The sequence below is a fragment of the Myotis myotis genome, unplaced genomic scaffold (assembly GCF_014108235.1).
Source record: "Myotis myotis isolate mMyoMyo1 unplaced genomic scaffold, mMyoMyo1.p scaffold_m19_p_1, whole genome shotgun sequence".
Taxonomy (NCBI): Eukaryota; Metazoa; Chordata; class Mammalia; order Chiroptera; family Vespertilionidae; genus Myotis; species Myotis myotis.
Window position 1 is genome coordinate 32,112,165 of NW_023416313.1, and position 16,130 is coordinate 32,128,294.

At 45.1% G+C, this 16,130-nt stretch overlaps 1 protein-coding gene across 7 annotated transcripts in view; it reads right to left on the reverse strand.

The window, feature by feature from the left end:
- Positions 1–16,130, reverse strand: part of LNX1 (ligand of numb-protein X 1) — a 112,726-nt gene that overhangs the window by 26,702 nt on the left and 69,894 nt on the right. For 3 of the 7 annotated variants that reach the window (XM_036333853.1, XM_036333859.1, XM_036333863.1), the window contains 4 exons: positions 8,848–9,089; positions 8,158–8,310; positions 3,253–3,455; positions 360–851 (listed from right to left, as the gene is read on the reverse strand). In XM_036333853.1, coding sequence (XP_036189746.1) covers positions 360–851; positions 3,253–3,455; positions 8,158–8,310; positions 8,848–9,089 — 1,090 coding nt within the window. Of the gene's footprint in view, positions 1–359; positions 852–3,252; positions 3,456–8,157; positions 8,311–8,847; positions 9,090–15,276; positions 15,412–16,130 lie in introns of all 7 variants that reach the window. The other 4 variants (XM_036333861.1, XM_036333865.1, XM_036333864.1 and 1 more) reach the window with 3 other exon arrangements.

Sequence of the window (16,130 nt, forward strand, 5' to 3'; positions counted from 1 at the left end):
TCTGTGGGCTTTCCAGGGGAGCCAGGGCGTAGCCACAGAGAAGAGGCTTAGCCTTAGCCAATCCTATAGTGGCTCTGTCCACAGGATTGCTGGAGGGGGCACAGCCCCACTTCTATGGCAGTTAGTACAATTCGATGACTTGAATGTGTCCAGCATGTATCTGAATGACCCCTGGGTCTGCACCTAACATACTGGGTACAGGGATGACACAACCCTGCTGACCTCGAGTGATCTTAACCGGGTGAGCGTACAGCACACAGCCCAACGTGTTTACCTGCGTTAGACTGATGGCTGGCTGGCCAAGCCTAAGGAATGTCCACGACCCCAAACCACGTTATTTGCTTGAGTAATGTTCTTACCTGGCCCTTGGATCTTGACTCCTCGAATGGGAGGCACTGTATGTCACATTGGTAGTAACAGGACAGATGGTCAGGGTGATGGAGTTTTTGACCCGGATCTAGGAAAGACCTGTGACCCACCTGGATCAGATGAGCTGCGCTCTCTGGGCTGCCGTATCTGAGGTCATGTCCATTGATGGCTAACACGCGGTCGTTCTCCTCCAGCTGACCGTGTCGGTCCGCCACACCGCCATCCAACACGTTGAAAATGAACACCCCGGGCTCATCCACCTTGCGCACCAGTTTTATCCCCAGCTGCTCCTCAGGGCTGCTTTTGTTGAGAATCACGTGGAAGCTGTCATCGCGGGGCCCGCCGCTGTCCAGCGCCTGCCCGTTGCTCCTGCTCCGGAGCTTCTGCTCCCGCAGCACAGTCAGCCACAGCACCCGGCAGGGCTGCCGCAGCAGGCGCAGCGCGTAGTTGTGACGGACATTGCTGATGTCCATCCCGTTGACCTGGGGGAGGGGACTCAGCTGTCAGTTCCGCCTGCCACGCCCCTTCCCAAGAGGCCTAGGCCCACAGAACCACCAGGGCCGGGCCTCGGAGCCGCTCTGCTCTGTCCAAATATCCCCATCTGCCCACATTTCTCCACATGACTTGCCGGGAGGTCACCTGCACCACCGTCACAGGTCTCAGTGGAGACCATCTTTCTGCTCCCTCACCCTGACACAAGCCCCACATTTGTTTATGCAATCAGACTCATGTTTTCATTTGGAGTTGGGGGGGAAAAGAAATAAAAAGTAGGAAAAGGCAAATGAGAATAGAAAACATTCCGTTGAGCTCAATGATAATAGTAAACTGCTGTTCAATTCAAACTGAGGTGACATTTTCTTTTCCAAAGCCCCCAGATGAATTTTTCTCCCTGGGTCACCCATACTGAGTGTCAGTCCCCACTACTGTGTGTGTGTGTGTGTGTGAGAGAGAGAGAGGATGTGTGTGAGAGAGAGAGAGAGAGAGAGAGAGAGAGAGAGAGAGAGAGAGAGAGAGAGAGAGAGAGAGGATGTGTGTGAGAGTGTGCATGAATGTGCTTGTTTATTGGCAAGTGTGTGAATGTGAGTGTGTGTGTGTGTGTGTGTGTGTGAGAGAGAGAGAGAGAGAGAGAGAGAGGGAGAAAGAGTCAGGTCTGCAAGGTCTTTTGCCTATGTTCTCAACAAAAGAAAAAAAAATCTCTGCAGTTTCAAACAAACTGACGTGAATGGAAGTTTCTAGGCTCTTTTATTGAAAGGCTGGGTCACTTTATGATGCCACTTAAAGATCCTCAAGCTCAGCCCTCTCATTTGTGCCTCTTTAAAGATCTGCCTCTGGATGCCTGGTGGCGCTTTCTGGTTTTGATTACCCAGCTAAGCAGGCGCAGCCCCTAGTGGTGGGCGCTGCCCTGGAAGAGGAGAGTCACACAGCGCTCTGTGCTTAAGGAGCGAGGCCCCACAGAAGAGAAACAATCTTCTTGAATTTCTATGGTTTGGTAAGAAACCTGGGGCTTGCAGCCAACTGCTAGAGGAGCTTCGCAGTGAGATTGTAAAAGGCCTTCCTGCAGCGGACAGTCGCCAGTTCTCTGCTGCGTCTCCAGGGAAGGAGGGAGGCTCCCCCTGCACAGACAAGGCTCGCCACCTCTGCGCAAGCCCAGGTGAGCTTCAGGACCCGGCTCTGCTTGGCTGCCTTATCCTCTGTCTGGTTTCCCCCATCACGTCCAGGCCAAGAGAAGGTCAGGGCTGCCCGCTAAACAGTCCTGGCAGCTCTTCTGCCTGCAAGTGCCAGTTGAAGGCCGTGTAGGAATCAAAATGTTTTATTATGCAACCGTCCCAGGCAGCATCGTTTCCACCAGAACTGGGAGGACGCCATGCGGAGCATCGCAGATCGCACACGCTGACTGTCCCTTGGGGTTGATGGACCCTGCCTTGTACTCCACCCTTGAAAGCCAATCGGAATTTCAGTTTTTTTCTACGATACGTGCTTTCAATTTTCTCTTATTCCAAAGAGTGAGAACTGGCCAAAGAAACTGCTCAGGAGGTGTCAGGAGCTGGCCCCTCAGTAACCTAGAAGGGGTGGGATGAAACTGTCATCTGAGTATCAGACAGGAAATATATGACCAGGGAGAAATCCCTTGTCCCTTTTGGCACATGCTCGGCTTGTGTCTGATAAACAGCTCTTCCTTTATCCTTTCTCTTCTTCTGAAAATTACTCCCTGATGTCCTTCCCCTCAACCAAGCCTCACAGGACGGGCCTGCCCAAAGCTTTCTGCCCCCCACCTGTCTCCCTGGAATGTCTGTGGGTTGGCAGGAATAATTTAGGGGTGACATTTTTTTTTTCATGGAGGGCCATTAAGCAACAGGAAATTTACTTTAGAGTCGTGTGTGAATGCAAATGATTAGATAAAATACAAAGTGTTCCATTAGTCTACTTTAAAAACAATTTCAGAAGACATATGCTCCAGTTTTGTATTATTTTATATTATATTACATAAAGTAGGAGGGAGGGGTAGAAAGAAGGAGAGAGAGAGGAAGAGGAGAAGGAAGAGAGGGGAGGTAGAGGAAGGGAAGAGAGAGGATGGAAGAAGCTAGAGGGTAAAGAAAGAAGGAGGGGAAGCCAGACAAAATAATAGAGATTGAAAGAAATATTTATATAAAGAGAGCCTAAAGAAGAGTGAAAGGATGAGAAAGACAGAGAGGAACAAAGACGATCTCAATTAAACTGTAAATCTCATATTAAGAACATATCAACATAGTAACTATGAAAAGTAATTGCTCCATATTTATTTTAGTATTTCATCCATGCATCCATCCATCCACCCACCCAGTTAGTTGCTCTGAGGTGATGTTTATTAAGCCCTTTTCATGGCCTCACAGCCATGGTCTCTACCTTTAGTATGATGTCTCCTGGCAGTAGCCGGCCGTCTCTGGCAATCACCCCATCACGGTAGATGTGCTGGATAATGATATGGACCAGCGGGGTTTCACTGCCTCCCACAAGCCTAATGGAGAGGCTCTCGTTGGGATCCACTCTATTAATCTTGATGCTGGTAATTTCACCGTCTGGAATCAGGTGATACAACCTTGGAAAGACTAAAATGGACAAAGACAGTATTTACTTTAAGACGCCCACCCAATGGACATTTCCAACCACTCTTCTTCTTGCCAAACTTCGGTTTCAGCCAAACTAAACTATGCATACATGTTTTCCATTTTCCTTCCTGCGTGCCAGCATAAGTTTCTTTGCCTGGAATGTCTTTTATTCTAGGCCTGAACCCAAGTCTTCCTTCAAGGCCTGCATAAAATGATCCTTTCCAATTAAACTCTGCCCTGATCCCCCATCCCCTGTTCTCTCTAAACATCCCATTTCCCATTAAACTCTCTTCATTTTTCATAGCATTCAACCTTCTGTTATTTTTCCTGCCCATTTCTTTAAAAAAATGTTTTATTGATTTTTTTTTTTTTTAGAGAGATGGGAAAGGAGAGGGAGAGAGAGAGAAATGATGAGAGAGAAACATTGATTGGCTGTCTTCTGTATGCCCCCTACTGGGGATTGAGCCCGAAACCTGGGCCTGTGCTCTGACCACTGAACCACACTGGCCTGGCTCATGCCAATTTCTTATATCTCCCGTTGAACTCTAAGATACTCGAGGACAATTTCTGGCTCCTCCGGAGTTCTGTGCACAGATCCCTGCACACGGAGACTGCAGCCAATGTTTGGGTGAACAGGAATGAATGAATGAACGACCCGCCCTTATGGAATGGACTGCAGTTTCCTCACTTACTTATCAAGGAACAAAACAGAATAAATCTGCGCTTCGGCTCTCTCAGATCATTTTGAAGATTTCTTCCTGAAAGTCCCCACTTTCCAGCTTAGGGACTCACCGGTCCTCTCTACCAGACATGTTTGTCAACAAAGGAAGTCCAACAGCCTGATTCATGATCAAGAAAAGAGCCGCAGCCTCAGTCGGTGGCTTTAAGAGGTTTGGCCACCGATCTGCCATCATCACTAATTCAGAGCTGGGAGACTCGGAGATCATCATGGGTGGTGTTTGCAAACTTGATTTTTTAACTGAGGACTCTTCTTTCCCGTGAAATACGTCATGCGCCCACCCCCACCCCACTGTGCCCACACGCAGATCTGCTGTAGTCGGTGTGCAGCTGGATAGCAAGTCGAGCCTTTATTTTTCAGGTGAGGACATTTGAGTTCAGAGGGGGGAAGTGATGTGACTGCTTGGAGGTCATGTCACTTAGTTAGGTGGCCCTCAGAGCCAGGTCAGAACCCAGGGCTCCTGATGACCACCCTTCCCATCACCTGCCTCAGGTGTGCCTGGAGCCAGGGGTTCCCAGCCCGGTGACATCCCACAGGGGCTTTCCCTGTAGGTCTGTAAGCCGGCAGCACCCCCGGCACTGCTCTCCACCTGGGTTTGGAGAGAAGTGACCAGAGGCGATGCCGTAAGTGCCGGCCAGGCTACACCGAGTGGGAGGAGGAAGCACGCCTCCCGAATTGCTTGAGGCTGAGTTCGGATGAGGAGGGCGGAGAAGCTTCTGTCTCCTGTAGCTGCTGACAGCTGCCTCTGCCCCCAGTTCTCCCTTAATTAAGTCATCTGGGAAGATCAAGGCCGCACGCCTGGTTCCGCACAGTCCACTCTTTGTGACTATTATCAAAACCCATGACCCTCGTCCATTTTTCCTAATGAACTCAGTTCACTAATGAGCCCTCAACTCTCTAGGAACAATACAGAAAGAATTCAAGTTATTTCTACATTTTGTAGAACATGAGAAACAAAGCAATTTAGCGGCCAGAGAGAGCCAGAGACATTGTAAATTCGGGTCCTTCACCTCCACTGGGATTTCATTTCAAGTGAGTGATTGGCTTTGCTGTGAGGCTGTGGGCAGCCGTCTTAATCTGCCAGTTCCTGGTGCTAACAGCACGAGGGTGACTGAGGTCAATTAATGTTTAAGCTACTCCAGTTACATTAAGTAGATATACTGCAAGCATTTGTTGGAACAGGTTTGGTGACAAGGGAATGGAAATTTTAAAAAATCATTTCGAGCAAAGAAAGATTTAGAAAGAGTCAAAGCTGCCAATTTTTCCCCTCTCCTCCCCCTCTCTCCCAACAGATTTACTAAAACCATACATCCAAACCTAGTTGATTTGATAATCCGAGAGGACACACCCAATAACGCTTGTAAATGATGCTAATTAGGGCCACCCCAGTGAGACCCCAGTGCCCCTGAAGAGTTAAAGTAAGTTTTAAACTGCCAAACTCGTGTTGGTCTAGGACAGTGGTCGGCAAACTCATTAGTCAACAGCCAAGTATCAACAGTACAATGATTGAAATTTCTTTTGAGAGCCAAATTTTTTAAACTTAAACTATATAGGTAGGAACATTGTTATTAACTTAATTAGGGTACTCCTAAGGCTTAGGAAGAGCCACACTCCAGGGGCCAAAGAGCCGCATGTGGCTTGCGAGCCAGTTTGCCGACCATGGGTCTAGGACAAAACAACTTGTTCAATATTCTGTCTTCCCTCATGGACTAAGGAATATAATGTTACTTACTAAGAGTTTAATATAGGCTGAGCACTGAGCTAAGTGATTGGCATGCACAGTTTTTTGTTTTGTTTTGTTTTTTGTCCTAACAATCTTATGAAGTAGATAATTATTATCCCTGTTTTTTTAGATGGTGAAACACCGAAGCTTAGAGAAGTTCAGTAACCTGGCCAGGGTCATGCAGCCGATAAGTAGTGGAGACAGTCTCTTTACGGATATAAAGGTATGGCTAACCCACACCACGGGAGTTCACCAGTATCACTACCAGCCCCACTGGGTCCTCAGCCCTCACCCTATTCCAGGGCAACAGCTTCCCAGAGCATCTCAGGCAATCTATTCTCTCCCACTCTAGGCCTCCTGCACACACAACACGGCTGCCACCCTCATCTTTTTGAAACATGGCTCCAGTCCTCAACAATTCCACCCAAGTTTTCAGGTGGATACAAGTCCAGACTCTTAATGGCATCTAGCACCCTCTCTGATCTGACCTAATGAATCTCCCACTACTTTCCAACACAGTCAAGATCTCAATGTCCACCCAGATCTGAAACCATTCCTTAAACATGGACAACACTGCCCTCTCGGAACTGACGCTGCTCTCCCTGTGGCTGCCATTGTCATTCATGCGCACCTCACTCTATGGCATTCTATTTTCTTTTAGTCTTGAACGAACCTCTTGAAGCCAGGAATTGGATTTTATATGCTTCATAAAAAATTGCAGAGCCTCGGCTAGTGCCTTATACATAGAAACCTCTTATTAAAAATGTTTCTGCAATAAACATGCAAATAAATCTTATTCATGCAGGAGAAAACTTTATATAGAGTGTCATTAAGGAGCCTTTACTAAGAAAGGAAGACTGGCATAAAGGAAGTTCTAATCATGTCACGTATTCATTGCACACACGTTCAGCAAACACCATTATGCACCAGATCCTGTGTTTGGCTTTGAGAGTACAAAAGCTCAGAAGAAGAACCTCTACCCTTATAGGTACAGTTATAATGAATGGTGGTCATTGCGATAATAGAGAACCAGGTGCTTGAAGAATACAAAAGAAGGGGGACTGAGGGAATCAGGGAGGGCTTCCAGGAGGAGGCAAAGCCTAGGCTGGAAGGAGGCATTAGAATGCCAGATGAAGGTGAGTGGAAGTGCAGGCTGGACAACAGCGTGGAGGTGAGCAAAAGAGTATTTACAGGACTGGGATAGTAAGTTCAGGATAGTTAATGCAAGCAGTGTGTGTGTGAGCATGTGCGTGCATGTGTATATGAATGAGCATGTGCGTACAGGGTGAGAGGTGATAAGTGAGCAAGAAGGGGTGTTATAACACTGCTTAGAAATTCTCTAAAGGCAGTGGTTTGGGGTCTACCAACCAACCCCCCAGAGAGAAGGGCACTTAACCAGTAGTTAAGAGAGTGGGTTCTGAAGCCGGAGACCTGGTTTAAAATCCTAAGTGTGCCATTTTCTAGCTGGGTGACTTTGGGCTAGTAACTTAATGTCTCTGGGCCTGTTTCCTCATCTGTAATATGAACATGATAATCCCCTAGTTTTGTGATATCGGAATGACTTAGAACACTACCTAGCACACAGAAAAAGCTAATTTTTAAGCTAATATTATTACTACCCTAAATTCTAATATAAAATGAAAAGAAGGAAACAGGCAGTATTTCCTCAGCTCCATTTATATTTGAGAAAACACGTAGGATCTAAGACCCAATAACAACTTCGCGTGGATTCTAGAGCCACATTACCGGAGTTCAACATTTGGTAAGGTACTTTGGGCAAGCTAAGGAACCTCCCTATGCCTCAGTTTCCTCGTCTGTCAAACAGCTACTTTCTAGGGTTGTTGTGTGGATTACGTGAGCGAATGCATGGAAAACACTCAGAACCATACCATCATACCTAGTTGTGATAAGGACCACCAGTAGCTACACAGCCTTTACCAGGCACTGTTCTAACTGCTTTTCACTTACCAACTCTGATTATTCTTGGTATGTGTTAAGCTAGTACCTGAACGTAAGGGTTCTCACCGCTTTTCCCTCAGCCTATGGAAAAGGAGAACAACAATTTCTGCTTGCAGTTACTTACGTGAGAACCAGGCTAAGCGAGGTAAGAAATATTTTATACCCTTGGGAAGAGAGTTGCCACAGAAAGCGAGTGGTGGTCAGGTTGTCATCACGCAGACATGATTTTGGAAGGCCAGACCATTCCCAGCCCATTCCCAGCCTGCGGGGAGTTCATTTACCTTCAGGGGGAGTGGTGCTTTCAGAGTTTTCCCCGCCCTCGTCGGCTTGATTGGCCTCCGCACTTCCACTCTTTGTCCTTCGCAGAACACTCAAAGCTCGGTTTATTTTTTTAAACGATCTGCTTCTAATAGAGGATCGCTCAAAGGGCCGTGCTGAGGAAAGGAGAGAAGGAACAGTGGCCACACGGTCACAGAAACCCTCCCTTATGCGCGTCCGGTAAGACGTGCGCAGAAAAACACACACGGTGATCGCTGCTGGGTGGCAGGGCGATAGAATTCACTTAGGAACGTTTTCTAAATTTTTCTACAATGAAATTGCACGGCTTGTTTAAAATCTGCTTTTCTTTTTTCCTGGACTGGACTGAACAGACCAGCACCTTTCTTGAGCAGCATGAATGGGAAGGAACGGACAGGCGGGAGTGATGAATCAGTAGGCCTGGCTTCAACCCTTCCACCAACTCAGATTACACACATTTTTAATGATCTGAGGGACTCGTGGTTCTATTTCACTTTGGAGAATTGGACATTGCATCGCTGCCAAAACTACCAGAATGACTTCTCTTTAAAAAAAAAAAAAAAAAAAAAAAAGAAAGAAAAGAAACATTTCGAGAACTTTCCACAGTGACTGCTCCATGGAGGGCCACCCCAAGGGAAGGAGCCCATTCCCGGACAACCACCCCTTTGACTCACCCCTCGTTCGGTTGCTCCGGCCAAAGTCCGATGGGCTGTCTGCTGGCTGCCCATCCTCTGCCGCGGACACGTAGGCAGGGTTGTCCAGGCCAGGCTCGTCTGTCATTAAGGCGACGGTGGCAGCTGCAGAGACCTCCGGGAAGAGTGTCGTGGCCGTGAGGCTCGCACAGCTGTCCACACAGCCATCCTGGGAGCGCCTCTTCCTGTCCTTGGTCAGGCCATAGTGGGAGGCGCCTTTACAGCTGCAGGAAAACCAGGAGAAATGGCTCAGCTTTGCTCCTTACCCACCAGCCTCTACTGGAGAGGAGCATGCTTGCTACTCTCCGAGCTTGATTTGCTCACCCTTAGATCTACCTCCCTTCTCACACATCCGTACTCAGCAGACCCTCGCCAACAAAATGAACTGATAATTTGAGATACATTTTGAAAGATGCTCATCACATTCTCTTACTTAAAGCAATTTCTATACTGGCCTCTGGAATGCACATGTATGAAAGTTGTCAAGGCGTCTTCGAGACTAGGGCTTGAGGCTGGCGATCTTCAGCTATCTGGATGGTAATTCCTTCTTGCTGGTGTTTATTTTGACACCAAAGTGCTTAGTCACATTCTCAGTCCTGTCTTTTGGGTTTAGCTCCCAGAGCTCTGAACATAAATACCAAGTTCCTCCCAGATTCCATATTTAACTGTCCATAGAAACAGAGTCGCCACCACCACCAGGCCACAGGAATTCACTCTGCATTGCTATTCTTGAGAGGCGGGCTTGCTAGCTTTCCTTCTCTACATCTGGGCTGGTCTCAGTGAGGCTCCCACGCACTGAGAAATTTCATTCATTGTCATGTCTTCTAACACTGGGAGAGTAAAACAACATCCATAATCTTAAAAAAAAAAAGGACATAAAATGAAATGGCCTATACCCATTTACCATCCATGTTAAAGAGCAGGCCCACGGGCTAGGGGACCAGGGTTTGAGTTGATCTAGGTCCATATTTTGCTATGAATGTACTTCTCTGTGCCACTGGGCAAGTCGTTTCATCTCTCAGGTGGGGTTTTGGTCAGAAAATGGTGATGATTGAACTATCTCATTGCACGGTGGTGAGGACGTAGCCACAGATAGCCGCACCAATTTCTACAGTTGTTGTGAGGGCAGAAATTATATTGGTGAGCCCTTTTAAGAAGTGGCCATTTGTATATAATGGACGTGTAATTAGTATTTTTTAAAAAATCAACTCATTACACAAAACCTTATATGGTTGAGCCATTTTAAATATATTTCTTTATTGATTTCAGAAAGGAAGGGAGAAGGAGAGAGAGACAGAAACATCAATGATGAGAAAGAATGATTGATTGGCTGCCTCCTGCACATCTCCTACTGGGGAATGAGCCCGCAACCCAGGCATGTGGCCTTGACTGGAATCGAAACTGAGACCCTTCAGTCTGCAGGCTGACTCTTTATCCACTGAGCCAAGCCGGCTAGGGCCGTTGAGCCATTTTACACACTAAATCTCAGCCCAAAGAGCAAGAAGCGATGAGCTATTTTAAATAACCCAGCGGAGAGCCTACTTGGAGCGATGCCTCATGTAAGATGCTTGGAAGTAAACAGAACCAAATGGCAGTCTACAGTCCACATGCAGACAGGATTTATAGGGCCCATAGAGCCACATAGCGGGTGAAGAGAAGAGCCTATTGTCCCGGTCAGAATTTTTGCTTTGCAGGGGTCCTCAAACTACGGCCCGCGGGCCACATACAAATACAAATATTGTATTTGTTCCTGTTTTGTTTTATTACTTCAAAATAAGATATGTACAGTGTGCATGGGAATTTGTTCATAGTTTTTTTTTTTAAACTATAGTTCGGCCCTCCAACGGTCTGAGGGACAGTGAACTGCTCCTCCCCCCCCCCACCCCATTTAAAAAGTTTGAGGACCCCTGCTTTAAAGTTTACCAAGCTGTGTGATCTGGGGCAATTTTGTTAACCTCGTTAAACTTTCTAATCTGCACATGCACCTTGGGTTGCTGTGAGGTCTGGCTGACATTAAGTCTTGTCAAGAGTTTAGTACCTGACCAGACAGACAGATGGTTTCCAATAGATTGTAGCTGCTTACACAATTTATCCATTCTAAGATGCTCATTTTTTTTTCACACTTTCACATCTCTGAGGATGCATGGGGGCTGATGGCTCATACAGCTTCTGTTGCAAGCCGAAGCCATGATGCAGATGCCACTGCCCCACCATGGCAGACACGGCACAGCTGTCCCTCTTGTCACCCCTACTGAGTCACATCCACTCTCAGTACTACAACATTGAGCTTAATTGTCATTAAATGTCTTAGAAGAAGTTACATTATGATTCAGGATTGAAATGAAAAGCTACAGTATATTTAGAAAGTCTCAAAAACAGCAGTGGCATGTACATTTGGTATTGGTAAAGCAAATATTCCTTGTTAGAAGGAGGACAGAAATTCCACATTTTCTTGCCAGGAGACAAGCAAATGCTTTATTTGCTTAGAAAGATACCCCCCAAGGAGATGAAAAGTGGTGTTGCATTTTGTTACTGAGATCATGCAAAAGGATTGGCCTATTTTATGCCAAACAACACAACCAGAGGGCAGGAGAAGTCACCAATTCATCTCCATGGATTTCAAAGCCCCAAGTGTCTGATGTGACCAATCCACACATCACAGGGATATCTTTGAAGGTGTTTTGAGATAATTCAACCAGTGGCAGATTTTTACATTTTCTTTTCTTGTTGCTACATTAAATATAATGTTTCTTATAATCAGTGGCATCTTAGATTGGATGAATGTGGTTTTGCTATTGGTAGAAAGGGACTTTGATTATATAACCCCACACCCTTATCTTATTGAAGAAGAAACAGGCCTTCAGCTTCTAATGTTAGTCTTTCCCCCCACTGAAAGCATTCAGGCTCCCTGTTTGAATTGATGAGGTTTTACTGTTCTGATGAGCTACTCTGGCTTGGAATTGTTCTGCTTAAAAATAGCAAAGCGGCTGATATGGGAAACTAAAAAATTGGAAGAAACACTGTGTGATGGAAAAAATAAAAGCCAGCATGCATTTGAGCAACTCCAAAGTCATAAATATGCGGGTGGAACACTTCTATGCAAGCCAGCAGTGTTTGGTTAGCAATGGATGGGAAAGAAGTTCCTAGACTATTTAGTTGGACTGGGAAGAGTCTCTTTTCTTGGGCAGCAATGCTCTTGCACTTAGCCATGTGCTCTGCCAGAGCAGGAAATGAATTTTCCTATTGGACAAATGGCGGCAAAGGGATAAGCCACGGTTTTTGGGGGGTTGGGGGGAAGGAGGGCATAGCACATCCCGGTGGAAAAATGGTGGCATCCTATTCTGCTGCCTCATTTGTGAGGAGGTTAAAGGTTTTAAAAGTATTCCAAGGCCATAGCATTAAGAAGCCATTGCTGTTTCCCACCCTTGGAGTCCAAAGACACATTTGAGTCTAGGCATGTAAGCCTTCCCCATGGCCTCATATCACGGCTATCCTTATGATGGCTGGAGAGGGTACAGAATCTAGACTTAATTTACCATTCTGGCTCATAAGCCTTCGTGAAAAGGTTCTGCTAAAGCAACTCATACTTGTGTAGTGTTGCCTACTCCAGTTTGTTGGCTTAGCTTGAATATGAGGCACAGAGTGATCTATGAAGGTAGCAGCTTGTACTTAGTAATTATCTCTTTTGTGTTGACTAACACTGGGGCCACTTGATTTACAAGCACAAAAGAGGGGAGGACAGAGGAAGAGCTGATTAGCACTGGCCAGCACAAGAACATACGGTGAACCCTGGGTTGTGTTCAAAGCAAGCAGGGTTTATTCTCCCTTTAAGTTATCCTGAGCACTAAGTACTCTCAGGTGGTGATGGGCAATGGCCATGAACTTGAAGGATGAACATAAGGAACATGGAAAACCATTTTTCAAACAAACCATGCACTTCTGATATGCTCTCTGTTCAGCACAGCAACTCTGAAAGTCATTTATTTTTTGCTGTTGTTAATAATGGAGTTGGGATCTTGAGCTCCTATATTAAAGTGAGCTAGCTGCAAGTTAGTCTTAACATACGAATGCTGACACGGGTGTACTGTGGAATACTGTCCTTTTAGCAAGGGTGGGGAGCAAGAATAGAAAATGAACCCCCTTCTTGTAAAAATTCCTGAGCCCATGGTTTCACTATTAACAGCAGTTGACATGAAGCAGGATGGACCCACGCATAATTCACAGAGGCTCTGATGGGGTGTCCTCCGCTGAGAGCAGCACACCAGGCAACACAAGCTGGCTTGCAGGGGAGGGCTAGCTTCTGAGAGTGAGCTATCCACTATGACAAAAGAATAAAAGCTGTCCACAAGAAAGCGAGTCTCAATACCTTCATCACAACAGTCTGGGTAACTCTACAACCTCCCTTTGATCTAACTTTCCTTACATTCTTTCTCTCTTGGTTCACTTCTGAATTAGGTAAACATTGGGGCTGCTCCTCATGTTGAGTTCATTAATTGCCCGGTCTGGTCCTACTTGAAGCGAGGCTTGCAAACTCACATGCTAGTCAGGTGAGGAAATGGGGGAGGTCGGTCTGGGAGGGGAGGACCACGGTGAGCCGTGTTTTGAAAGTGCAGCAGCCTATATGTCCTACAGACTTTGCTGAGCATTGCCTCAAGAAGACCAGCTCAAGAGTAATTACTCAAAAAAAAAAAAAAAAGGACATCTAAATTAGAAAGCAAGAAGTAAAACTGCCATGATTTGTAGGTGACATATTATATATAGAAAACCCTCCACCAAAAAACTGGTAGAACTAACAAATTCAGTAAAGTTGGAGGATACCAAATCAATATACAAAAATATGTTGCATTTCTATACACTAATAATTATCTGTCAGAAAAAGAGTATAGAAAAGGGAATCCTTGTACACTACTGGTAGGAAAGTAAAATGGTGAAACCATATGGAAAACAGTATGGAGGTTCCTGAATATATTAAAAATAGAACTATCATAGGATCGATCCAGCAATCCACTTTTGGGTATTTATCCAAGGACATAGAAAACACTAATTTGAAAGATATCTACACTCCCATTGTAGCACTTCTATAGTAGCTAAAATATGGGAGCAACCTAAGTGTCTATCAATAGATGAATGGATGAAGGTGATGCGCACACACACACACACACACACACACACACACAAAACTAGAGGCCTGGTGCACGAATTCGTGCACGGGTGGGGTCCCTCTGGGTGGCCTGCAGGAATTGGGCCGAAACCCGCAGTCCAATGCCGCCTGCAGCTCCTACCTGCTGCTCCAGCTCATCCTGGCCCCACTATGCCTGCTGTGGGCTTGCACTCAATCAGTCCTGATCGGGAGAGGCTTATGCTGCCACAGCAGCGTTCACCAGCCATGAGCCCTGCGTCTGGTGCCCTCCTAAGGGGAGTGGCCTGCGGGATCAGGCTGAAACTAGTTCTCCGACATCCCCTGAAGGGTCCTAGATTGTAAAAGGGCACAGGCCAGGATAAGGGACCCCACCAGTGCATGATCGGGCCGGAGAGGGACCATGGGAGGGCTCCAGGGCATGTCCAGCCCATCTTGCTCAGTCCCGATCAGCCGGACCCCAGCAGCAAGCTAACCTACCGGTTGGAGCATCTGCCCCCTGGTGGTCAGTGCACATTATAGCAAGCGGTTGAGCATCCTTAGCATATCATTAGCATATTGTGCTTTGATTGGTTGTTTGGTTGTTCTGCCATTAGGCCTATTTGCATATTACCCTTTTATTATATAGGATAAATCACACACACAATGAAATCTTATTCAATCATAAAAATGTAATGAAATATTGCCATTTATGACAATATGGATGGACCTTGAGGTCATTATGCTAAGTGAAATAAGCCAGACAGAGAAAGGCAAGTACCATATAACCTCATATGTAAAATCTTAAAAAATAAACAAATAAAAACCAAGCTCATAGAAACAGAACAGATTGGTGGTTACCAGCAGTGGGGAGGGGTATTGGTGAAATGGGTGAAGGGGTCAAATGGCACAAACTTCCATTTATAAAATAAACAAGTCATGGACATGTAATGTACAAAATGGCGACTACAGTTGATAGCACCATATAATACTGTATTGCATTTTTGAAAGTTGCTGAGAGTGAATCTTAAAATTACTCATTGCAAAGTTTTATAATTATGTATGACAATGTTGTTAACTAGATTTACTGTGATAATTTTCAATATATGTACATGAATCGTTATGTTGTACACCTGAAACTAATATGCTATATGTTAATTATACTTCCATTTAAAAAAGATAGTGATACACCACATAAACAAAATAAAAGATAAAAATCACATGATCACATCAATAAATCCAACAGCCATTTATGATTTAAAAATCTCAGCAAAGCGGGAATAGGGGGAACATACCTCAATGTAATAAAGGCCATATATGCAAACCTACAGCCAACATCATACTCAATGAACATAAACTACAGCGTTTCCCTTAAGATTGGGAACAAGACAGGGACGTCTGCTTCCACCACTCAACATAGTTCTGAAGTCCTAGCCAAAACAGTGAGACAAGAGAAGAAATAAGACATCCAAATTGAAAATGAAGAAGTAAAACTGTCATTATTTGCAGATAATATGGAAACCCTGACTAGACTGATAAATGCATTCAGCAAAGTAGCTGGATATAAAGTAAATATCCAGAAATCAGTGCATTTCTATACACCAATAATTGACTATCAGAAAAGGAAACTAAGAAAACAACCGCATTTATAATTGCATCAAAAATAATAAAATACCTAGGAGTAAACTTAACCAAAGATATAAAAGACCTGTACTCAGAAAATTATAAAGACACTGAAGAAAGAAACTAAAGAAGATAAAATAAGTAGAAGCACATACTGTGTTCATGGGTAGGAAGAATTAACACCATTAAAATGTCTATAATACCCAAAGCAATCTATAGATTCAATGCAATTCCTATCAAGAGACCAATTGCATAATTCACAGAACTAAAACAAATATCCCCAAAATTTGTGTGGAACCACAAAAGACCCCGAATAGCCACAGCAATCTTGAGAAAGAAGAACAAAGTTGAAGGAATCACACTATGTGATATCAAACTATATTACAAGGCCATAGTAATCAAATAGCATCGTATTGGCATAAACATAGACATATAGATAAATGGAATGGAATAGAGAGCCTAGAAATAAACCCATTCCTTTATGGTCAATTAATATTTGACAAGGAAGGCAAGAACATACAATGGG